The following is a 24,943-nucleotide window of genomic DNA, read 5'->3' on the forward strand; positions in this document are numbered from 1 at the left end:
GGCGGCGGCGGCGGCGGCGGCGGCGGCGGCGGCGGCGGCGGCTCGGGAGGGGAGGAGGCGGCGGCGCCGGCGGAGGTGGCGGCGGGGCCGGCCGGCGCCCTTCGCGGAGCCCTAAGGAGGCTGCTTGACGCGGCCTGGGGCCTCGTCGACAAGGATGCTGTCCCGAAAGAAAACCAAAAACGAAGTGTCCAAGCCCGCTGAGGTGCAGGGGAAGTACGTGAAGAAAGAGACGTCGCCTCTGCTGCGGAGTGAGTGTCGGGCGGGGCGCACCCACACCTGGCCCCAGCGGCAGCCGGGAGCCTGGCGGGCGCCCGACGCGGCTCCCTGCGGCTTCTCTTTCCTGTTGGTCTCTGTGAAATACTGTTTTTAAAAACTGTATTGTGCCTGAAGTGGTGGTCATTGTTTGAAAGCCGATAAAATGTAGGAAGCTTAGATTAGTCCTTCCCCCGTGGGCCTCCCTAAAAATAACAAACTTTCCCGTTCCCCCCCAGGGCAGAGTGTTGTTTCGTTTTACTAGAAGAGGTTCTTTGGGAACACTTAAATTGCTGATTCCCTGATGCTACAGGGGTGAAAGTGATTAGACTGGGGCACACTTTTTCCTCTTCTAGATACCTCGAGATATGCCTTGTGTTTGCAAACATTTCGGGTGTCACTCGTGGTGCAGGAAGTTGTGCGAACTCGGCGGAATTCCTTAGCCCTTTTGCGTGCTGTAGACGTGAGGAGGTGACAGTTGATCGTCACTGTTGTAGCCGCTATCCAAAGCCTCATCAGTCTTAGAGAAACCAAAATCATGTGTGTTTGGATATTTAAGTGAGAATTGCTTCGAATACCACCTTCCCTCCCCGAGTCCAAAAAAAAAAAAAAAAGGCGAAGTACGCAGAAATTTCTATCGTACTTTAGGAGAAATTGCCAAAAAGTTTTTTTTTTTTGAACTTTAATAGTTTGTGTTTTTCTCTGCCTCCCCGCCACACTTTTCAATTTAAGCATTTGACTCTGTTTTTTCAGCTGTATCTTTTGAATTTTAAATTCTTGCTTGTGTGTTCAAAACATTTGTGAGGTAAGGAACTAATATTTTCATGTTCATACTGCATAGTGGGCACTTTGTGTAAGTGTCCTTCTTGGAAGCTCCTACAAATCTTGTGACTTAAGCATTACCTCATTCTGTAATTGGGAAAGCTGTTCATAGAGGTTCCTAGTATTTACCCAGGATCACACAGAAAGGTGTGGAGAGCATGTTTTTTAAATAATAACCACATCATTAGCCTTAGATATTTATCCTTGCATTTGCAGTGCTTTCTTATAGAACAACAAAATAGATCAATGGGTACATCAGTAACCAGAAAAGTGATTTTTATTTATTTATATTTTTAAAGTTCATTTGTTTAAGTTACCTCGACACCCAGCATTGGGGCTCTAACTCACAACCCTGAGATCAAAAGCAGCTCATTCTTCCCACTGAGCCAGCTTGGCACCCCTGAAAACTGATTTCTTTTTTTTTAAGATTTATTTTTTTCTTAGAGAGAGAGAGAGAACCTGAAGGGGGGAGGGGCCATGGGAGAGGGGAAGAGAGTGCAGCAGACTCTGCTAAGCTGGGACAGGGGACTTGATCTCACCACCCTGAGATCACGACCTGAGGCTGAACTCAAGAGTCAGAGGTTTAACTGACTGAGCCACCCAGGCACCCCATGTTAGCTATACTTTAAAGCAAGTTTATTTGGATATTAACTTCTGTCTAGAGTTAGCTTCTGAAGCTTATTAATATCAGTGCTGTCTAATATTGTTTACTTAATAAATGAATAAGTTTCCAAATCTAATTTTTATAAAGTTATTTGCTTTGTAACCTGGCATGTCTAAGCCACTTAAGTTCTGTATTCAGAAGTTCTATATCCTGAAGGCAATTGTTCTACTGTTATCTTCTCTTTTGAATTATAATTATGTGTTCTTAAGGGAGCCATAGTTTCGGGCTTGGCATTTTAAAAAAAAATATATCTATTTATTTATTTATTTGACAGAGAGAGAGAACATAAGCAGGAGGAGGGGCAGAAGCAGACCTCCCCCTGAGCAGGGAGCCTGATGTAGTGCTGGATCCCAGGACCCTGGGATCATGACATGAGCTGAAGGCAGACACTTAACCAACCGAGCCACCCAGGCGCCCCAGGCTTGGCATTTTTGAACTGATTGAACATTTGTATGCCTCTTTGAAATGAGATCTTTTTATTTTTTAATTTTCATAGCTAAATTTTTTACTTTCCAACTTTTGATTACTGTACTAGTATTACATAATTCTGAGAGGAAACCCGATTATTTTAAAGTCTTTTTAAAGGAATCCACTTTCACATGTTTGGGAATAGCATTATGTTCTGTTTTTTATTTTTGAAATTGTGTTTGCTTGTAAAAGGATTTTTGGGTATTTTGAAAATGAAGTGAAATCAGCAAAACAATAATCTTAAATTATGTTGGTAACTGTATCTATTTGTTAGATTCCTTCTTATTTTTGCACATTTATTCATGAGTATTTCATTAACCATAATTAAGCTTACTGACATTTCATCATGTTATGTATGGTGGTATGCAGAATACGTTTGATTGTGACTAAGTGTACACATACCACATTCATACAAATTATAAATTCATTTGCGTGGGAAAATACTAATTAAATTAGCCTTAATTTTAAAATACCCAAGGACTATCCTAAATCAGAATTTTAAATTGTGTTTGCTTAAGTCCATTGAAATTTTGCATTTGGGGGTAATAGATGTAAATGAAGAAATTTTGAAAAGTGTAATTATCACTTACTGAAGTGGTCATTTTACTCTTTGTTTTATTTTATTGTAGATCTCATGCCTTCATTTATTCGGCATGGTCCCACAATTCCAAGACGAACTGATATCTGTCTGCCAGACTCAAGTCCTAATGCCTTTTCAGCTTCTGGTGATGGAATAGTTTCAAGAAACCAGAGTTTCCTTAGAACTCCAATTCAAAGAACACCTCATGAAATAATGAGAAGAGAAAGCAACAGATTATCTGCACCTTCTTATCTCGCCCGGAGTCTAGCAGATGTCCCTAGAGAGTATGGCTCTTCTCAGTCATTTTTAACAGAAGTTAATTTTGCTGTTGAAAATGGAGACTCTGGTTCCCGATATTATTATTCAGATAATTATTTTGATGGTCAGAGAAGGCGCCCACTTGGAGATCGTTCACATGAAGACTATAGATATTATGAATACAACCACGATCTCTTCCAAAGAATGCCACAGAATCAGGGGAGACATGCTTCAGGTAACTTAAGATTACAAATCCTACATTAGTTTAGATTTATTAACAATTAAAAAGATGCTCTTTTCTGGATTTTCTTGGGAACCCAATAGACACTCCGAGAAAAATACTTTTCCATTTTGCCGGTTTTCTTAAGCCAGCTTGCAAATAATTAGTAATCTATGCTGAGTGAAAGAATTTTGTGCCCATTTATTTTATTAACTCATTGTATAAAAATTTAGTACTTACCTGAAGGCTATCTAGACTATTAACACTATGAACCTTGAAAACCTAGAGAATTTAATGTCTACAGTTGGATTGAATCTAGGTTTAGGTTTGATAGAATGGGAAGGTTAGAGTTTCAAAGAACCTGGACTTAAACCTAAGAAAGGAAAGGTGGATAGGAAGAATTGGGCGCGGTAAAGGATACCGTGGGCAACTGCATCATTCCTCAGCTACAGCCTGCACTGTTTCTCCTAGCAAAACTGTTTTCCTAGGCCAGTAATTATTTCCCAGGTTGGTCACAAAGACTTACTGTCAAATGGTTAATTGTGTGTTGTCTGTCCTTTTGTTGTTCTTTTAGGAATAAAAATACTAGCCATATAATTTTTTAAAATCTGTTTTTCATATTTGCTAACTTGGGAATACTTGTACAAGGAACAGAAGAGATAGGAAAAATGCACAGTTCTACTTTATTCCCAGAGTACTGGATTACACTAGGTAAACCGAAGCAAGCTGAAAATTAAACTTTTTATCTAATTGTTTTTTTCCTGGTAAGTTGCAGGCTTTAAATCTTGGCAGGATAAAAATAAATCCATGAGACATTTACTTTTTAACCTATGAAACTTCAAACAAAGTAACTTAAAAACAGTTTGGCTCAGTCTGTTAAAGTGTCTGACTCTTGATTTGGGCTCAGGTCATGATCTCAGGGTCATGAGATCGACCTCATCGGGCTCCATGCTGGGTGTGGAACCTGTTTAAGATTCTCTCTCTCTCTCTCTCTCTCTCTCTCTCTCTCTCTCTCTCTCTCTCTCTCTCAAAACAACAACAACAAACAAACAGTTTGGAGCAGGAATGTAGAAAACATTCATTTAGTATTTTGGGGGGTAAGGGGTAGAGGAAGAGGGGGAGAGAGAATCTTATGCGGGCTCCATGCCCATCATGTCCCGATGTAGGGCTTGATCTTACAACCCTGAGATCATGACCTGAGCTGAAATCCAGAGCCAGATGCTTAACTGACTGAGCCACTCAGGTGCCCTTATTCATTTAGTATTAATCATTTATGTGTCTAGCATTTTCTCTGACCTTGGTTTCTGCTCTCTGGTATCTTATTTGGGGAACAAAACCAATATATGCACAGTAATCACAGAACAGTTGTTATACTTTGTGGTACTGACAGTAAGTGCAACAGGGAGTTGGAAGAGAGATCAGGGTAGGCTGGAACACTTAAAGAATGATACATGGAAGAAGTAGAACTTGAACTGTGCTTTGAGCTTGGACTTCAGAATAATGGGGCAGAGGAAAGGCATTTTAGATGAAAAATTTGGAATAGCCCTTGCTGAAAACAGAGTGAACATGTAAATCCAAGGAACTCTGTAGTTCTACTAATTTGAAGAAAGAAGATGTGAGGTAGAAAGGAGATTTGTGGTCCAACAATAAGCTGAAGGGTTTAAATTTGAATCAAACAGTTTAACAACAAAAAATAAATTTGAATCAAACAGAAGCCATTGCAGATTTCAAAGACAAGTCATTTTTATGAAAGCAGTGTTTAAAGATTACTAGTTGTACTCAGGATAGATTGCTAGAGAAAAGATGACTGCAGGTACCGGTGGTATTGGAGAGGAAGGGCAAGTCTGTGATGCTTTTAAGGGAAAAATGAGACTTAATTATGGGTTTAGGAGAAGTAAATCACTGGAGTTTTGAAAACTGAGGAATAATGGAGAATAGTTGGTAAAAACTTATTTTGTGAAAGCTGACATTGGAATCTCATTGGGACATCTGAGAGGAGAGGTTTTCTAGGCATATAGAAATGAGCATGGATGAGCGTCTTTTTGTTTTTAAGATTTTTTTTTAAGTAATCTCCCCCCACCTTGGGGCTGGAACTCACAATGCTGGGATTAAGAGTCTCATGCTCCGCCGACTGAGCCAGCCAGGCACCCCAGTGCCTTTTTGTTTTAAAGAATGTATAGGTTAAAGGATTAGACAGTTGCATACTTTGGTGTTTATTTTGGCTGTTTCTAATATCATAAGTTTTAAACCTCAGAAATGATTTGTTCCCAACCAAAATAGTAAGTTTTAAAAAATAAACTCATTTTTTAGAGTAATCTCTGCTTACTGTAGAAAATTTGCAAAAAGCGGAAAAGTTAAGGGAAAGTGACCATCAGGCCAGAGATTCGTTGTATTTCAGTTATTTCCTTCATCTTTTCCTATGGTATTCTTTTTTTTTTTTTAACGTTGTGATTATACTCTGTACAGTGTTATATCCCTGCTTTTTACTTGAAAGAATTTCTTAATGTTACATACTATTTATGGATAGTTTCATTGACCATAATCTTTCATTTGGTGAATGTTTGGAGGTTATTATTTTAAATGTTAATGAGGACCTGACTTAGGCTGCAAACATTTAGAAAGGGGAGAAGTGGGACACATCTGCATTGATGGGGCTTGGCCACAAATGGGATATGAGAGATAAGGAAAAGAGAAGATTCAGATAGGATTAGCATAGATGGTTGACTAAGTGAATGAATCCAGAGATTTCAAGTCTGGAGTCTTAAGACAGTTTTGGTGGCTGAGAGGTAGCAGGAATAAAAGCTTAAAACAGTTTGTTTACCATAAATACGGATTGTTCTTCACACTTACTTTTATCATGTGTATTTATATTGCGAACATCACTGAGAATTCATAACACTTTTCTGCCTAAATGAAAGTATGAAGAATTAATAATGCCATGTTAAAATATTGTTTTAAAATTCTGATTCACAGAGTGTCGTTGAGGAAATACTGCAAGAACTAAATTTCTACTGATCCTCCCAAGTGCCAGTCTGACATAGTTTTTATCAGTTTAATGACAGATTTCAAAATAACTTTCCAATCATGAACTAGGGATAAATAAAATACAAGTTAATTGGATACTTTTTCAAACTAAGGAGTCATTTTTAAAAAAGATTTGCATTTATTAGAGTGATAATGTGCTTGAGAAATTTCACTTAATAGCATTAATTTATATCAGGGCAATAAGATTTAATGTTTTACCTTTTAGAGAAAAACAGTTCTTCTTTGAAGGAGTCTGTTAAGTGTCAGGGAAGGATTAATAACCAATTACTAACCAAGCAGAAAAGCCTAACAGCTGTCTTTTCCAGAAGGAAAAAATCTGAATATGAAACAATAGCTGGAAGTTTCTTGAATTCATCTTGAAAAGACTTGAAACCATGTTTTCAAGATTAATGCTGAAGAGAAGTCAAGGAATTAGAGTGAATGGAAAGGAGAAAGTAAGTTTGTGGGAGGGTAAAGATGTGCTATAGACAGATTTATTTTCACAACCTTTAAATTTTGATTGTTGTTACTAAGGTAGTAAACATTAGGAAGATAAGGAAGAATATAGTTTGGTAATGACTTAATGCAAGTAGTGTATCCTGCCAGTTACTTAGACCTTCAGGAAATACCTTATCTTAAGGGTTAACTTTATTTTATTGTATTTGGCAGAAGCCAAAAACAGGTTGTATAATATCGCAGGGGGTTTCAGGGTTTACCAAGTTCTAGGTTTAGCAGTGAAATCTGACCTTTAACATTTTGGCCAGTGTACTGGGCAGGCACCTACTCTATGTGCGAAAGGAAGGAATTTAGCTGTTAACAGGAAGTCTTCAGTTGGAGTACTAAAGGCAGAATGAATTCCTTTTTTTTTTCATTTACATAATTTGGTTCTATACAGTTTTAAGTAACAGACTTTTAAAACTTCTATTTTTAAAGATGACTAAAGAAATCAGGTTACCAAAATCAAACTGAAAAGTGTCAACCTTTACAAAAAAACACCGAAATAATGTTTACTCCCAAGAAATGCATAAATATTTAGTGAACCCAGAATCATCTTTGAGAAGGGGTTAATAAATTTTAGGGACACAACTTTATTTGTAATTATTTTGCAGAGGAGGAGAAAAGGTAGATCTCTTTATCAACATCTTAATTGTAACGTGGGCTATGGCATTTAGCATTTATTACCCTGAAGCTTGTGGACCTTCATTAGAGTTCCAGATTCCATTTTCTCTGTAGCCACTACAAAATTAGTAAACCAGAATTTTCAAGCTTTGTCTGTAAGGGCAGGTTTCACAGATATCTGCTGGTTTGTATGAGATTAAATTCTTTGGTGACATATCTAGTAAAGTCTTGGTGGAGAGACAAAATAATACTTTTATCCTAGTGTTTGGGTAATAATGTCTTGTTTATGAATGTATTACTTTATATACATGGAAGGTGTTTGCACAATTTAATCCCTACAAATTGAAGTTATTCTGAGGATTATGAATGCCATTCATTCTTTTCTGGGACTAATTGAAATAATAGAAAACTTAATATTTTTTCCTTGTATCTCAGAAACAAGTTCTTATTTTTCCACTGGTTGAATTCAAAATTGGTAGCTTGTTTTTTCTTTTATTATGAGCAGTCATACTTTTCTTTGAAGAATTACAGTTGATCTTTTGTTTGTTGATTACTTTGTTAGTAATAAATTTGTCATTTGTATACCATTCTGTGGCTTTGGAAATAACTTACTTGAACCTTTGTTTTCTCATCTGTAAATTGGTAGTGATTCTATTACCTATAGAGCTATTTTGAATACGAAATAATAAATTTGGAAAAGGGTCAGGGACAGAGGAGACACTCATAATTGTTAGTGTTCATGCCTTTTATAAGAGTGTTTTGTGCTCTTCTATGCTTTTTCCAGATTTGACATGTTTGGCTATTGAAGTTTCAACTTTCTAGCTGAACTTAGAGCAGAGGTCTCATGTGTTAGAGCTTAATATAGCTTTTTTTCCCCCCTGTCTTCTGGACCTATTTTATTACTAGGAATGTTTTGTTTTAAATCTGATTTTTAGTCTTTTTGTATTGTACATTCTTCTCTCAATAGGTTTTATAAAATTATCCCAAATAGTTTGAAAAAAATTAGTACACATGGCACTTTCAGAAAGTACAGGTGGAGTGTATCATGAAAAGGTTAGGAACCATGGTTTTAGATGGCGTTGGTAAAGCTGATGAGCCTGTTTGGAACTTTGAGGACATCTTGGCTCCCTTATCAAATTGTTGAGGTTTAATTAAAAAAAAATAAGAATTTTTACAGAAGGGTCTTTGTGTTTCCTCTAAATATGAATTTCACGTTTTATCATAGTTTAAATCTGGTATTCGGTACCTAATATTGTTTAAATGTAGAGGTGTATGTGCTTCTAGATTTAGGCAAGTTCAGTATATGGAAATTTGGATTTTCTAAGCAGATGAATAAAATTGTCACAATTTTAATCTCTAAGCTTGTACAGTTTTTATTTATTATTTTTTACTGTAAGAGTTTTTGTTTTTAAAAATGTTTGTATTTAGAAATCTGTTTATATATTTCCAGGGGGACCTCTGTTGGGCCAAAAAGTTTTCGTTCTTATGAATAACTCAATATGAGTACAAAGAATTGACTCTAATTTTTTTTAAATTGCTATCCTTGGTTATGGCTAGTAGTACAACATTTTTAATGATGGAAGTATGAGAAAATATAAAGCCATTGCATGCTTTAAAATGTGATTTTAAAGTCATTTGCTATGTGCATGTCTTTAGTACATTGGCTTATTTATTTTTTGTTTAAACATTTTTTCTTTAAGTACAGAAACTGCTTAAGCTACACTTATTAAATAAACCTTCAGGTTGCAGTTTGATAGAAACCAAGGTCCATTTCACCAAAAGGCTTGTTAGCTTTGTTTTGTTCTGTAGTTCCCATATGTTTTAGAAATATATGCTTTTCTTCTCAAAGGATACTGTGACTGTGTTTATTTTCTTTCTTGCGTCTCTCTTTTTGCCAAAATAGTTCATAGATAACTGTTGTATACATTCTGCTGCATCAGTTCCAGAGACACATAATGACTAATTTCTCTTTTTGATCCTAAAATTGATGATGGGATCAGATGTCAGCACAGTTCATTCATCACGAAGTTCTCCATCGGCCTTTTCCGTGTTGATTTGACAGCCATTAATGATCATTGGGTAGATCCAGTATTTCATTAGGTTTTGCAAATGGTGATACCCTAATTCTATCATTTCTTCTTGCTTAGTTGGAATTCTGTAATAAAGAACTATCTCATCAATTATTTGGTTGCTATTCAAATAAGAAAGGATAAATACTAAATCTTTCCCTTTATTTAATAGTTTTTAGAATAATGAATTGGCACCCTAGCTGCCTCCAAAGGTAAACAGTGAGTTTTTATTTTTAGTATCTGTGAACTCAAAATTTTTTTATTAACTCCAAGTTTTATTTGGATTTCGCCAGTTTTTTCATTAATGTCAGTTTTCTGTTCCAGGATCCAGTCAGTACCACATTGAATGCAGTTGCCTTTTTCTCCTTAGTGTCCTTTGTCTGTGCCAGTTGCCTAGTCTTTTCTTGTTTTTCATGACCCTGATAGTTTTGAGGAATACTTGCTAGATATTTTGTGAACTGACCTTCAATTTAGATTTTGTCTCATGTCTTTCTCATGATTAGATAGGGCTTTTGGTTTTTGGAAGGAATAAGCACAGAGGTGAAGTATCCTCATCATGTGAAATATAGGGAGATACTTGTATATGTATATGACATTACTGGTGATATTAACAATCATATTTGGTTAAGATTTGCCAGGTTTCTCCATTGTAATGAACACTGCATGTTTGTTCTTCCAGTTTTTGTCTTCATCTTTATTTCTTTCCTGAGCACAGCTTTTATCTCTGTTGCCTTACCATCTTTTGGATTCTTGCTTTTCTTTGTGGTCTTCTTTTAGAGGATTGCTTCCTTTTTTCTCTTTTAATGGAGAATTTAGTTGCATTTTTTTTCTGCTTTGGGACAATTTTCTGAATGTTCTTTTTAATAAATTTGTACCTTTTTTTTCAAAACTAATTTTTCTTATAGATTGGTGTTGTGCTATTCTTATTATACATATTAAGCAAATTGAGTTTTCCTTTGCCAGTTATTTGAAATCACTTCCTATATTGCTGGAGAGGGTGGAGGATTGTGGAGGGACAAGGAGAAATTACCAAGGTAGTGTTTGGGGCTAACTAGTTTTTCACAGTGCTCTGTTCTTATTTCGACTTCTTTACTGTTCTTGCTCTGTCTGACATGCTTTTGGCAGTTCTCACATGTATATTGAATTAATAGAAGTTTTTATCAAGATAATTGTACATCAACAAGGAAAAACTCATGCAGAGCTCAATCTGTGTCATTAATCTATGGAAATAAACTAAATAAATCTTGGGGTGATTTTGTTATACACAATTACTGTTCTTATGTGAGAATAAAACGATGCAGCCAGGGTATTCTTCCCCCCACCCCAAATAACAAACAGTAAACTTAAGGGTTTTTTTAAGGTACAGAGTTCTGTGAATTTTGATATAGATAGATAGATAGATCTACGTAATGCCAACACAATCAGTTTATAGAACATTTCAGTCACCCCTAATAATTACCTCATTGCTGTCCCTTTGTGTAGTGTTCTTTGGTCTGTGACAGTTGCTTGGTCTTTTCACCCCACCCCTAATTCCTGGCAACCACAATTTTCTGTCCTAGTAGTTTTGCCTTTGCAATAATTTCATATGAATGGAATCATATAATTTATAGACATTTGAGGCTGTCTCCTTTCACTCTGTGTAATGCCTCTGAGATTTATCCATGTTGTTGCATGTATCAATAATTAGTTCCTTTTTATGGTAGATTCCACTGTATGACTGCTGGTTTACTCATTCTCTTGAAGGACATGTGGGTTGTTTCCATTTTCAACACCATAAACATCCCCATACAGGTTTTTGTGTGAAGAATCATTTTCATTTGTCTAGGTTAAATATTTGGGAATAGAATTGCTGCATCATATGGAAAACATATTTAACTTGATAACACCTTGCTGAAGTGTTTTCCAGAGTGGCTGAAGTATTTTGCATTTCCACCAGCAGTGTATGAGAGTTTCAGTTGCTTCACATCCTCATTACAACTTATGTTGTCAGATTTTTTTTTTTCTTTTTTTTGGCCATTCTCAAAGATGTGTATTGTCCTCTCATTGTGGTTTTAATTTGTAGGGTTTTTTTAAATTAGCAATGTCCCTGATGGTTAATATGATTTGAGCATTTTTTATCTGCTCATTTACCATCTATATATCTTCTTTCAAGTGCCTGTTCAAATCTTTTGCCCATTTAAAATATTTTCCTAGTGTTTTGAGAGTTCTTTATGAATTCTAGATTAAAGTCCTTTGTCTAATTTGTGACTTGTAAATATTTTTCCCAGTCTGTAGCTTGATTTTCTTTCTATTAACAATGTCTTTCATAAAGCAAACTTTTTAAATTGTGATAAAGTCCAATTTACCAATATTTTTATTTCATGGATTGCACTTTCAGCATCATGATTAAGAACTCTATCTAATGAAAGGTCACGAAAATTTATCCTCTTTCTTTTAAAAGATTTATAGTTTTTATGTTTACATTTAGATATATGATCCGTCTTTTTTTTTTAAAAGATTGTATTTATTTAATTGATAGAGAGACAGTGTTCGAGGGAACAGAAGCAGAGGGAGAGGGAGAAGCAGGCTTCCGGCCGAGCAGAGACCCTGATGCAGGGCTTGATCCCAGGATCCGGGGATCATGACCTGAGCCGAAGGCAGTCACTTTAACCAACTGAGCCACCCAGGGACCCCTCGATATATGATCTGTCTTAAGTTCATTTTTGTAGAAGGTATAGATTGTGATTAATTTTCTTGCATATGGACTCCAGTTGTTCCAACACCATTTGTTGAGAACTACCCTTTCTCAATCAAACTGCCTTTTTACCTTTGTTAAAAATCAATTGATTGTGTATGTGTAGGTATATTTTGGATTCTTTGTTCCATTGATCTGTCTGTCCTTTTGCCAATACCATACTGTCTTGATTACAGTAAGTCTTAAAAATCACATAGTATGAGGGGCACCTGGCTGGCTCAGTTGGTAGACCATGTGACTCTGGATAGTGGGGTCATGAGTTCATGCCCCACGTTTGGCATAGAGATTACTTAAGAAAAAAATCAGGTAGCATGAATCCTCCAACTTTATTCTTATTTTTAAAAATGTTTTTGGCTTCTCTAGTTCTTTTGCCTTTCCATATACATTTTAGAGCCTGTTTCTGTCTGTATCTACAAAACTCCTGCTGGAATTTTGATTGGAATTATCTTAAACTTAAAGGTCATTTCAGGAAGAATTGTCATCTTAACTATGTTGAGTCTTCCAATCCATTAACATGGTAGGTTGTCTTTCAGTTCTTTCATCACTGTTTTGTAGTTTTCAGTGTACAGATTCTGCACATAATTTGTTGTCTGTATTTTGTTTTACTTGTATGTAAGTATTTGATTTTTTGGAGCTATAATAAGTGGTATAATTTGTTTCCAGTTGTTAATAAACAGATACTTAATTGATTTTTGTATGTTGACCTTATATGTTGCTACTTTGATAAATTTATTTAATGGTTCTAGGGCACAGCTAGATTATATTTAAGAAATTATAAACTGGACACAGTTTTACAAGTTTATTTTTGCTGTTTTAGGTGAAATGTCAAATCTTAAATCTTAAATGTGAAATTTTATTTTCTTCACTTTTCTTTAAGCAGTATACATATTTAGTAGCTTTGCTAATAGTTAAATGTTTGTATAGCCTGGTGATAGACGCATCAACCAAAACCGATTTCGAAGAGGGAGTCTTGTTCCTTCTTTTTGTAATTAAATTTTAGTAATACTGGCTAGTTTTATGAAAATTCTTATTTATAATTATAAAATCATGAATTTTAACAGAAGAGTATAATTAGGATAGTTAATTTTGTGACTCTTTCTCCAGATGTCATATTTTTTAGCTTTGAATAATTGTTCTATTCCTTCTTTTTCTCTCTTCCTCATAAGGTATTGGGAGAGTTGCTGCTACATCTTTAGGAAATTTAACTAACCATGGTTCTGAAGATTTACCTCTTCCTCCTGGCTGGTCTGTGGACTGGACAATGAGAGGGAGAAAATACTATATAGATCACAACACAAATACAACTCATTGGAGCCATCCTCTTGAGCGAGAAGGACTTCCTCCAGGATGGGAGCGAGTTGAGTCATCAGAATTTGGAACCTACTATGTAGATCACACAAATAAGAAAGCTCAATATAGGCATCCCTGTGCTCCTAGGTATAGTATCAATTTTATTTTCAACTTTTAGTTTTGAGATTGTCTAATGTTAGATTTTGAGCTCACATTTTCATCAAAGAGAAGGGCATCCTAAAGTTTGATATTTGAAAGCTTATGACATTTTTCTTTGGATTTATATTTAGTAGTGATTTTAATAATTAAAAAAAACTTTGGGGCACCTGGGGGGCTCAGTCATTAAGCATCTGCCTTCGGCTCAGGTCATGATCCCAGGGTCCTGGGATCGAGTCACACATCGGGCTCCCTGCTCAGAGGGAAGCCTGCTTCTCCCACTCCCCCTGCTTGCGTTCTCTCTGTCTGTCGAAAAATAAAAATAAAATCTTAAAAAAAAATTAAAAGATCTTTGTAAAACAACCTCAAAAAACATAATCAGTATTCGTATGATCAGATTCTGCTTTAATATACCAAAATGTTTTTATTGTAGATACCCAGAAATTGAAATAATTAAAACATCTCTCTTTCCATTTAAAATTCTATAAATAATACAGACCTCCCTCCTAATGTGTCAAAATATACTTCTGAATGATAGCATCTTGCTGTTTTATTCAGTTTCTGGCTGTGTTCTGTTTCTTACTGTGAAAGAGAAAATTGGAACTGTACAAAACATCCCAGATCTGTTTAATAAATGTAGCCAGTGATCCTTTGGGCTTATCAGTAGGTCTGATGTGACCAAACTTTTAGCCCTGTGAATATTGTAGCCAGTTGTCATATGTAGCTATTGAGCACTTGAAAGGTGATTAATCCAAATTGTGGTGTGCTGTATGTAAATGTAAAATTCACACACACTAGATTTCAAAGTACATTTAAAAAAAACTAGTACTAGCTTAGTCATGAAATAGCAAATAAATTCCTGTTAACTACCTCTGAGCCATAAAATTTAAAATGGGTAGAGTATCATCAGCATGTTGATAGGTGTTCTTAGTATCATCTAGCATAATACAATCTTTGGTTATAGCAGACTTTTTTGCATTTTTTAGAACCATTAAAATTGTTGTGAAAATACACTTTAATATTATCCCCTAGAAAACTAAGCTTTATCATTATTGTATCATTTGACATATTTGGATTTATTCAGTTTGGAAAAGTTTCTTTTCCCAGCGATTCCATTTAGTGGCACTCAGTGTTTATTGAACAACTGAAATTGTCATCACTTCAAAAGAACCAAACCAACTGCTCTGCCTGTGTTGGGCTCTGGTCCCTTTGCCTACTCTCTAAACCATTTCAGGCAAGCTCCCTAGTCTCCATTTTCAGGCCCCCTCCTACCTGATTATGATTCCCACCAAGGGCAGGGATGAGTGGAACTCATCACACAGACAGGCACATAGTGGGAATGCAGCCAGATGTTTGTTGACTAAGAATGATGGAAAATGCAAAAAGGAAAAAAAAGAACCAAACATGATTACAGATTACTGTCACCAGGTGGCAGAAGACTGTGGTCCACACAACCAGATTTGAGAGTATATTGAGCTGACTTTTCTGTTTATCATCAGTAACCTTACATAATTATAGAATTGTTATAGTTTACAAGGCATTTTCACAATTTGCTTCTCTTAGCAGCTCTGTTAGCTGACATTAAACCAGAGAGAACAAACACCTTTCTTAAGCTCGCATAGATAGTATTAATAACTATTTTTGATTGTCTCTATTATGCTAATCCAAACACTTGACTTACTAGCTCATTTATTTACTGTTGAGAACAATCATCTTTGGTATGAATTTATTCCAGTTTTACAAATAAGAAGGCTGAAGCTTAGAGAAATAAAGCAGTTTTGCCCACATTCATATAACTTGTGAGGTGGCCAAACTAAGGTTAACTCTCAGGCATATGAGACTTCAAAGCCTCAGTTCTTTCCCACCCCCCAATTGTGCTATCAAAGAATATTTCACTTTGTACCTACTTCGTACCTACTTATGAAAGAGATAAATATAAAATTGCAGTGCCATTTGGACATTGATCTTTAAATTGTTAATCACAGTCTAACAATTATCTTAAACCTAGTTTAGTATTGCAGTGACCTTTTCTGATATACACATAAATATTGATGTGTGGAGCAGGCTCTTTTTGTCTCCTATTCTGGAATAGATCACTTTGGCCTCCCAAATTTCAGTCTTTAGGCTTCAAGTGGTTCAGTGCTTTTTCCTTAGCATTTTCCCATATAACAACTGCCTCTCCACCTAGCTGTTCTCTCTGTCCCACCAGTTAGTCCATTAGAACTAATTAAAAGCATGGTCTGTTTTTTCTTTTTGTTTTAAGTCTCTGTGATTTAAAATAGGTTCTAATCAACTCTAACTCCCATATGTTCTCATAATTTGGTAAAAGCAGAATGGTTATTATGGATAATTCAAGCGCAGTTCTCATTCCCTCTGTACTGCATATTCCACATCCTCTTTTCAGCCTAACGGTGGAAGAAAGTATCCATTCTCATTCTGAGAGAAACTGTCAGCCTTTCCAATATAAATTTACAGCTAATTACTAGTTATTACTGAAAATTACTACTTTTAGTTTTAAGCCTTGGTATAAAGGTTATAATTTAGCTCCAAATTTTTTATAGCTTCCTTTCAAGTTCCTTGAAAAGAATAAATACCAGACAGAAGAAATCTCTTAAAAATATGTAAAGATTTTGGGTACCTGTGTGGCTCAATTGGTTAAGTGTCTGACTTTAGCTCAGGTCATGATCCCGGGTCCTGGGATTGAACCCCACTTTGGGCTCCTTGCTCAGCGGGGAGTCTGCTTCTCCTTCTCCTTCTGCCCCTCCTCCCACTTGTTCTCTCTCTCTCTCTCAAATAAATAAATCCTTAAAAAATTATATGTAAAGATTTAGCTTAGGTTTATATCCATCACTAATGACCTACTAATTTCCAAGAGAAGGTGGATTTTACTTTACCTTATGGTGTGGTAAGGAAAAAAAAAAAGACTTCTGTTTTTTTAGGTGGTAGAAGGAATTCAGTTTGGGCAAGAGGCACACTGAAAAACATTTAAATATTATTTGTTCTTTACAATTTCTTGTTTAGATTTAGAACCTTTATCCTGATGAATGTCGATTCTTTTTTCTTAGCGTACCTCGGTATGACCAACCCCCTCCTGTCACATATCAGGCACAGCAAACCGAAAGAAATCAGTCCCTTCTGGTACCTGCAAATCCATATCATACTGCAGAAATTCCTGACTGGCTTCAGGTGTATGCTCGAGCCCCTGTGAAGTAAGTGAATTTATAGCATAGTTTTGTTGAGGGGTGAGTGGAGCCGGAATGGAGTCTCTGGGATGCTTAACCCACACAGAGCTATGTTTTTTCTCTTAATAATATTGGGCTTCTAAATAATATTTTACTTAAGGAAGGGCTATCACAGCTTATAAAGTTTGAAAATCATTGACTAGAAATGTAAGTTCTGCAAACATTTATTGATTCTTCACTTTCTTTGTATGCAGACCTATGTTAAACTAGGGATACAATAAGAAGCTTATGTTCTCCGAGGGGAGATTAACTTGTAAATAAGTGATACATACCGTGTGATAAAAGTAAGGACCCAGGGAAGTCCTAGGTACAAGGATGAAGCAGCAGGACATTGGGGTGTTGAGGAAATAATACAGGTAATGGTTGCAAGTTCTGGGATGAGATGATTTGAGTTCACGGATACTTTTTAGCTGTGTAACCCCATGCAGAGTGCTTAACTTAGTTTTGTCTTCTGTAAATTGGGGATAGGAATAGTGCCTATTCGTAAAGTTAAGAATTCAATAAAATAGTGCATCTAAAGTATTTTTAATCACAATACCTTGTACATTAAGAGAGCTTAGTAAAGATGATGATGATGATGATTGGGGGCAGAGGTATAGAATAGCGGTCAAGATCCCTCAGGAAGGAAACTGAGTCTCATTTCTGGCTCCATCATCTACATACTGAATGACCTTGAGCAAGTCACTGAACTTAGATCTAAGTTTTTTTCCCTCTACTGAGCTATGGGGGATAAGTGATCATGCATTTTAAAGCACATGGCACAGTGGCTGCCTTGCATAAGCACTTAATATGGCTTCTTATTATATGAGTGGAGCAAGGAAAGCTGCTCAAGAAGAAAATACGTGGGGTAGTTTTTAAAGATGCCTGTGAATTTGCCAGGCTCATTGAGGATATTTATTGGGTGCCATAGTAGGCACTATTCTTGAAATAGAATTGTGAATAAATGAAATCTGCCTCAAAGAGCTTCTGTCTTCTGGAAAAACAGAAGTAGATATTCAGATCAATAACCCAACATGATAAGGATTAGTAACACTGGTATATTCAAAGTGCCATGATTTCAGAAAAGGGTGGTTTTTTTTTTTTTTTAAAGATTTTATTTATTTGACAGACAGCGAGAGAGGGAACACAAGCAGGGGGAGTTGGGAGAGGGAGAAGCAGGCTTCCCGCCGAGCAGGGAGCCCGATGGAGGGCTCGATCCCAGGACCCTGGGATCATGACCTGAGCCGAAGGCAGACACTTAATGGCTAAACCACCCAGGCGCCCCAGAAAAGGGAGTTTTTGAAAGCAAATAGTTATTGATTATCCATTACTTCCTGTGTATCTTATGATGCTAAACTTTTACATATGTTATCTCATATAATCTTTCCAAAAACCATTTTACAGGTTAAAAAAATGGAGACTATTAAGTGGTAGATTTCGAACCTTTATCTCTAGTTTCAAGGATCATGCTCTTAATTTTTGTCATTATTAACTCTTATTTAATAAATGATTACTATATACTGAGCAGATATTAAATTATTGTTAAACTTTGCTAGGCATTTCATATATGAGAGCATGTACTTTAACAACTCTGTAAGGTAACATTTCGTTCCTGGTTTTTGTAGCCTTACTCTTTCTTTTTTTATTTCAGAAACCAAAATTAACAGCATAAAATAGCCCAAAGAAGAGTTTTAGATAGTTTAAGATGATTGGACAGTGAATTTGGGAAAAAAATTAAATATTTGATACTCAAATAAAAGGAATGTAAAACCTTTCATATATACTTTTTTGAAATAGTAACTCTTTTCCATAATTTTAAAGAATGATCATTGAAATAAAATTTTCAAGGGGTTAAGCCAACTCTGATCTAAATTTTTACCATAATATGTATTTACCAACTATGTTGGGTGGGGGCTCATGCATGCATATATGTACGCCTTTAGCCTAGGGATTTTAGAAGTTATTTTTTTGTGTTAGAGCCATTTGTTTCTATTGGGTTCTTTTCGGGCTTTAAATTTGAGTAATTCGTTACCTCAAGGATAAGTCTCATAATTATTTGATTATGATTCTGCTCATTTAGGCCAGATTAACATTCTTATAAAGTTATTGGTCATTTACTATGAAATATTTATTAATTTTTGGCCAACATAAACATTCTTCTCAGTCTGAAAATTCAGTTGTTAATCTATGGCCTGATGTGGAGACAAAACCATCTTCCAGGGCTCTAGTCCTAATGCATTGGTTCTTTTTTTCCCCTCTAAGTCAAATTTAAACCTTGATAATATAATTTTTAAAAAGATTTTAATTATAGATATTATTTTGCAAGATATAAACCATGCTTTTCAAAAGTTTTGTTTTAGTTTACTTGAAATTAGGTACACATTTATCCATAGACGTTTAGCTTGATTTGGTGTCTAACCTACTGCAGTTTTTTTATCTGATCCTACCCATACAGTCTAGGAATGGAGTAAGGAATGATGGCAGATGGACTTTTCTTCCCTTTTTCCCTCTCTTCTTTCACTCTTGATACCAGTTGACCAACCAGTATGTATAGCCTTTGTATGCTGATCTTATGCCATATATAATATGTGTTATTTATATTTTCCTTAAGTCTGGAAGAATATATGCCCAACTGTTAAATTTTCTTATTTCTGGGAATTGATGAGATTGAGGAGGGTTATTCTTTCTACTGTATAGTCATCATTAGGGAGAAATAACACAAAAAGCTTTCCTTTTTGGGGGAAAAGATCATACTTAAATGGAATTCCTTGCTGCTTATGAAAAGAAAGACTCCCAAAGATTATAGTCCTTTCAATTCTGGTTCTGTGGGCTAGCTTTAAAACTTTAGGAAATGAGCAACTTAGTTTTTTTTTGCCAAATAGGTCAGGACTCTCAGAATGAGCCATACTGAAACAAGAGAGCAGGTACTTCTTTACTGCTTAAAAACTTAAAATGAGAGTTCTTTCCTGCATAAAAACGTAAAATGAGAGGTTTAGGAACCTGTTGCTTTTTAGTTGGCCCAAAATTTTTGTCTCTACAGAAGATGGAAATGGTTGATATATAGTCAACAAAGGATGAGCTGTTATCTATGACGTAGATAATGAAGAATCATTTATTTAACAAAAGGAGAGGTTTTTTTAGTCAAAAAACTAGCATGTTTTTTCCCTTTGCTAAACAATTGCCAATCTTCTAACTTCCTGAAATGTTAAAAATTCTATCTCTAGCAGCAACTCACCAAAACAATTTTTGCATATACTTCCAAACTTGACTTAGATTATATTCTAAATTTTTATTTATGAATTTAACTAAAGTTATGTTTCTGAAGCTGCTCACAAAAGTCTGTAATGTGTCCTACAACTGTAATCAAGCTGAACTACAGAATAAATACTAAGGTTAGTATATAACAGGAAAAAGACCATCAGGAACATATGTACTTTCCATTATTCCTCACACACACCCCCAACACCAGTCCCCAACAGTACTGTGGCATGGATTGTATTTTATTCCTATGGCTTGGCAATCCTGCAGTGTCACCATTGCCCCAGCTCTGGGTGAAGGTAGAAAGGAAGAGTGGGCACACCCTAGGAGGGCAGGCACAGGGAAGGGACTTAGGCTACATTGTGATCCCTGGAGCTGGAAATAGCAGCACTTTTGGCTCCTTAAAGACAGCATCCACTGGAGTGTGAACACATTTTTTGTAGGATTATAGCAATTGATGTTTGCATATATGGGTTACTTATAAGTAGAATACTGCCCTAGGAAAAACAGCTGAAGTGATACAATAAGCATAAGGCTACTGAAGTAGTTTACAGCCTATTTTCTGAATGATTTACCTGCGCGTGTGTGTGTGTGTGTGTGTGTGTGTGTATAAAGATTTTATTAGAGTGTGCACATTAGCACACGAGTCGGGGGGGGGTGGAGAGGGAGAAGCAGACTCCCTGCTGAGCAGGGAGCCAGGCAGCGCTCAATCCTAGGACCCTGAGATCATGAAGGCAGATGCTTAACCGAATGAGCCACCCAGGCGCCCCACCTGTATATATATTTTTAAAGATTTCTTTATTTGAGAGAGTGAGCACACGGTGGGAGGAGCAGAGGGAGAGGGAGACAAGCAGACTCCCCACTAAGCGGGTAGCCCAACGTAGGGGCTCAACCCCAGGACCCCGAGATCATGACCTGAGCCCAAATCAAGAGTCTGATGACGCTTAACCAACTGAGCCATCCAGGCACCCCTACCTGTATATTTAAACCATTAAGTGACTAAAAATTAAACCTGGGGAATCAGATGATTTGTCTAGTTAAGAAGAAAAGAATGGGAATTTTATATTTTTTCCTAAGAAACAACAAAACAGCGTATTGGGAAGTATTACATGAGAAGGTAAGTAATTCCCATAGAAAACAGCAGGGGGCAAGATTTTGGAAGGCAAATGGGTGCCTTGCATACTTTTCTCATCTGTGCTCTTCTAGAGCACTTTTTCTTCTTCCCAAAGGATTTTCTCTAATTATTCTGATTGTTGCTTCTACCTTAATCCTATTTTTGATGCTAAATGCTGTGATTGGGAAGTCAGAAAAATTGCCTGAAGCTTTTTTCCCTTTTTTAAAACTTGAATGCTTATACAGAATGATGTTCATATCTTAAAAGTATGATATTTACCAATTGAGTCTTCTCCCTTTTTACTTGCTAGAAAGTACACAGATGATAAATGAGCTTTAATGTTCTTATAATTCAACTGGCATTCAAAATTTAAGCATTTTGAATCAATAGACATTGCTGAAATGCCCATTAGCTATGGAATTCTGACTCTAGAAGATGAAGATTTTTTGACAGGAATTATGAATTTGTTTCAAACAAATAAGATCTTAAGCTACATGAATAGCAGAGGTTCTAGGAAACACAACTGTTACTTCATAGAGGCTCATTGAGTATTTCTTAATGGTATCTCTCTAATTTATGTTGGAGTTTCCCACTAAAGAGAATATAAAGCTTTCTACCAAGTATACCTATTAGATTTGCAGTACTCAAGTAATTAAGTAGGTAAATTTGGGATCCAACAAGGTATGTTTCTTTTGTGGTTCTGCATATTGTATTCCTGGTATTCCTGGTTACACGTACCCAAGTTGTACAGAAATATAAGTCAATGTGCCAAGCACAGTCTGTGGCTCATACTGACGGCTCATTATTTGTTTACTGTTTCTCATTTTAAAAAACCATTTAAAATATATATTAGAGAATCCTTTTGGAATAAGATGTTAAATGAATTACCAAAGGATCATTGGGTAGGAAATATTATAAATGACTATTAAAAATAAATTTACTAGAATTTACAATCAAAGCTTCTGATTATATCAGAATGATACATGATTTGAGAAGTGTAACTTCAGTATCATACAGGTATTTGACCTGCTGTAGTTCAAGTTCTTTGTCTAATCTCAACGTTCAAAACTATGACTCTGAAGTAGTTTGGTCCGTAACACTGCCTTTCTCGTTTTTTGGTCACTAAACAGTTTTGCAAGAAATATATGGCCTCTTTAGGTTCAGTTTTTTGATCTGTAAGATGGGGAAATTGGATCAGAGTGATGTCTTCAGGTCTTTCAGTTAAGAGTGTAAATTAAATTACTGTTTTTATTGCATACTTCCCTGTCAGTATGGGATCAACTTACCATTGAAGGAGGACTAAAAGGCCTTCTGAGATATATGTAAATACAAGCTAACATGAGTCCTTCCCCACATACTTCTACAGTATACTTACTCTCATTTTGAAAATAACTTATTCTTCCCTTTCTGCCTGATTTTGTTTTGTTTTACTCAGCCTCAGGAAAAGAGCCCATGAATGATGGTTCCTCTTCATTCTTTTTAGTTCCTTGTTTGCTGTAGTGAACAGCATTCCTCACAGAGTTCTGTCAACACTAATAACACAAGTGACTTTGCCCATTTTTATATATTGTCTTTGGGCATAATATGGTCTAAAGCATTCTTAAGTTTCTGACAGTTAAACTTGAGGTGAACTTATGAATAGCGTAGAATATATATTCTTCTGAAATTATAGAACCACAGTGGTTTGAAATCTGTGTTCATTGTTGTCTAATGTTAATAGTAGAATAATTGATAAAGAAATCGGTATTTTTTAACTTAAATTGAAATGAAGTAGTATCAGCAGTTTTCTCCTCCCCCTAAAAAAATAGTATATTTAAGTAAGTTAACAACGGAGTTATTTTTAATTAAAGCTTATGGTTTGTTTAGATGTAATAAAGTTGATCTTTATAAAAATAGATCAGTTTGTTGTTGTAAATACATATTTATGTATGTGTTGTGAACATATGCATGATTATGTTTTAAAACAGATATGACCACATTCTGAAGTGGGAACTCTTCCAGCTGGCTGACCTGGATACATACCAGGGAATGCTAAAGTTGCTTTTTATGAAAGAACTGGAACAGATTGTTAAAATGTATGAAGCCTATAGACAGGCTCTTCTCACAGAGTTGGAAAACCGGAAGCAGAGACAGCAGTGGTATGCTCAGCAACATGGCAAGAATTTTTAAGTTAATTTTTTAAAAACAATTTAAGTTTTGTAAGGGCTTTAAAGTATTTTCACAGATAAAAAAACTGCAAACAAGTACTTTGGTTAATAAAGGCAGCTTTTTGGAAATTAAAAGTTCTAATTTTACATGTATTTTGTTATTAAAAATATTTTGAGAAAAAAATGATTAAGAGCCGACACAGCAAACACTTCTAAATGCTATATATTAGAAACTGCTTTGAATATTCTCAGTGAAGACAAATGCAGCAAGAAATGTCTCATTATAACCAGATATTAAATAGGAATGATCACTTGGTAAACTCGGACAGTAGCAATATCTTTCTTTAAAAAACAACTTATGCAGTATTTAAAAAAAAAAAGATGTGTACTGCTTTAATGTGGAATATTATCTGGAATCAGTTGGTTTAAATATTACCATTGTGCAGTTCAAAACACAGAATGGGATTTGGGACCTTAATTGTGATAAATGTATATGTATATAATATATAGGGTTCCCTCCCAAAACGTAAAGAACCCTTTTAAAACATGTTGAGAACATATTTTTTGGTATGAAAGGATAAAGGGCCTGTAATTTTTTAGAAATAAATGTAGGCATAAGGTCTTAGCCTATATGGGAAAGGTGTGTACAGCACTCAAAAGTTGCTATCATTTCCTTACTTTTGACCAGGGCTCTTAATTTAGTACCATGGCTCTGAGACAGTGGTGGGTCCCCGACAGCATGTAGCACACTGCTGTCCCCACAGACTGGGTTGAGCTGCCAAAAATGACAATCAGGGATTCATTAAGAAATCTTGGTCATTAAATTGATTTTACGTATTTTTTTATCTTCTAAGGATTTGTCATAGAACTTTAAAACCTACCATTTCCCTCCCAGTTTTTTCCTTTTAATAGTTAAGACATTGTTCATAATTAGCGCAGTACATTTGATTACAGAAGAATTTATGGCATTTTTAGCCTATAAATCTCTAGAATTCTGTGAATTTCAATATTAAGTAGCTCTTCAGTTACATTTACATATGTTGTAAATATGTAAATATATTTTTAGTTTAAGTAATTTTCCAAAATACAAAGCACTCCCAGTTAGTTATCTGTGAGTTTGAATTGATAAAGTGTTGAGAATGTTAAATGTTTGATTTTATATAACAAGCTTATTAAATATATTTTTGTGGAAACTAAATGTGTCGTGTTTGAATCCATGTTTTTTACATAGTGTTATAAATATTTGATTTTTCCATTCAGAAGGTCCAAAAGCAAAGGAAGGCAGTATATAATGAAAGGGATATTGAAAAAATGAAAATAACCTGGTAGAATTTTATCAATTGGAAAAGTTATTTTTCAGAGCATGTAATCAAACTTTTCTAAGGTGTAGGCTTACATGTCTTATGAACTCTCACATAGTCTTCTATCTTAATCATTCTTTCCTGTTACTCATTACTTTGTATTTCTGTTTAATTTAAACATGGCTAAGCCATTTCTAAGGAAGTTAGAAATTACTATTTTAGAGCTCCCAGATTATAGAATCAGTG

The 24,943-nt window shown here is 35.5% G+C and overlaps 1 protein-coding gene across 2 annotated transcripts; it reads left to right on the forward strand.

Annotated features, from left to right (window-relative positions):
• The first annotated feature begins 37 nt into the window (after positions 1 to 37).
• On the forward strand, positions 38 to 24,494 carry SAV1 (salvador family WW domain containing protein 1). 2 transcript variants are annotated; one of them, XM_028101480.2, is made up of 5 exons: positions 39 to 248; positions 2,836 to 3,279; positions 13,377 to 13,647; positions 16,722 to 16,865; positions 23,217 to 24,488. In XM_028101480.2, the coding sequence occupies exons 1-5, from the start codon at positions 155 to 157 to the stop codon at positions 23,416 to 23,418; spliced, it is 1,155 nt and encodes a 384-aa protein (XP_027957281.1). In that variant the 5' UTR covers positions 39 to 154; the 3' UTR covers positions 23,419 to 24,488. The 2 variants fall into 2 exon arrangements, with proteins under 2 accessions (XP_027957285.1, XP_027957281.1); XM_028101484.2 differs by lacking the exon at positions 16,722 to 16,865 and having other exon boundaries at positions 38 to 248; positions 23,217 to 24,494.
• The last annotated feature ends 449 nt before the right edge of the window (positions 24,495 to 24,943 follow it).

Source organism: Eumetopias jubatus, unplaced genomic scaffold (genome assembly GCF_037043125.1).
Source record: "Eumetopias jubatus isolate StellerSeaLion01/CBP00866 unplaced genomic scaffold, mEumJub1_p1.0 scaffold_7, whole genome shotgun sequence".
Classification (NCBI taxonomy): Eukaryota; Metazoa; Chordata; class Mammalia; order Carnivora; family Otariidae; genus Eumetopias; species Eumetopias jubatus.

What these genes read in the sequence shown, in the direction of transcription:
- SAV1 (XM_028101480.2), top strand. Translation starts at nt 155, where the DNA reads ATGCTGTCCCGAAAGAAAACCAAAAACGAAGTGTCCAAGCCCGCTGAG. An exon ending in GACGTCGCCTCTGCTGCGGA is followed by an intron (nt 249 to 2,835) that starts GTGAGTGTCGGG and finishes ATTTTATTGTAG; the next exon opens with ATCTCATGCCTTCATTTATT. An exon ending in AGGCATCCCTGTGCTCCTAG is followed by an intron (nt 13,648 to 16,721) that starts GTATAGTATCAA and finishes CTTTTTTCTTAG; the next exon opens with CGTACCTCGGTATGACCAAC.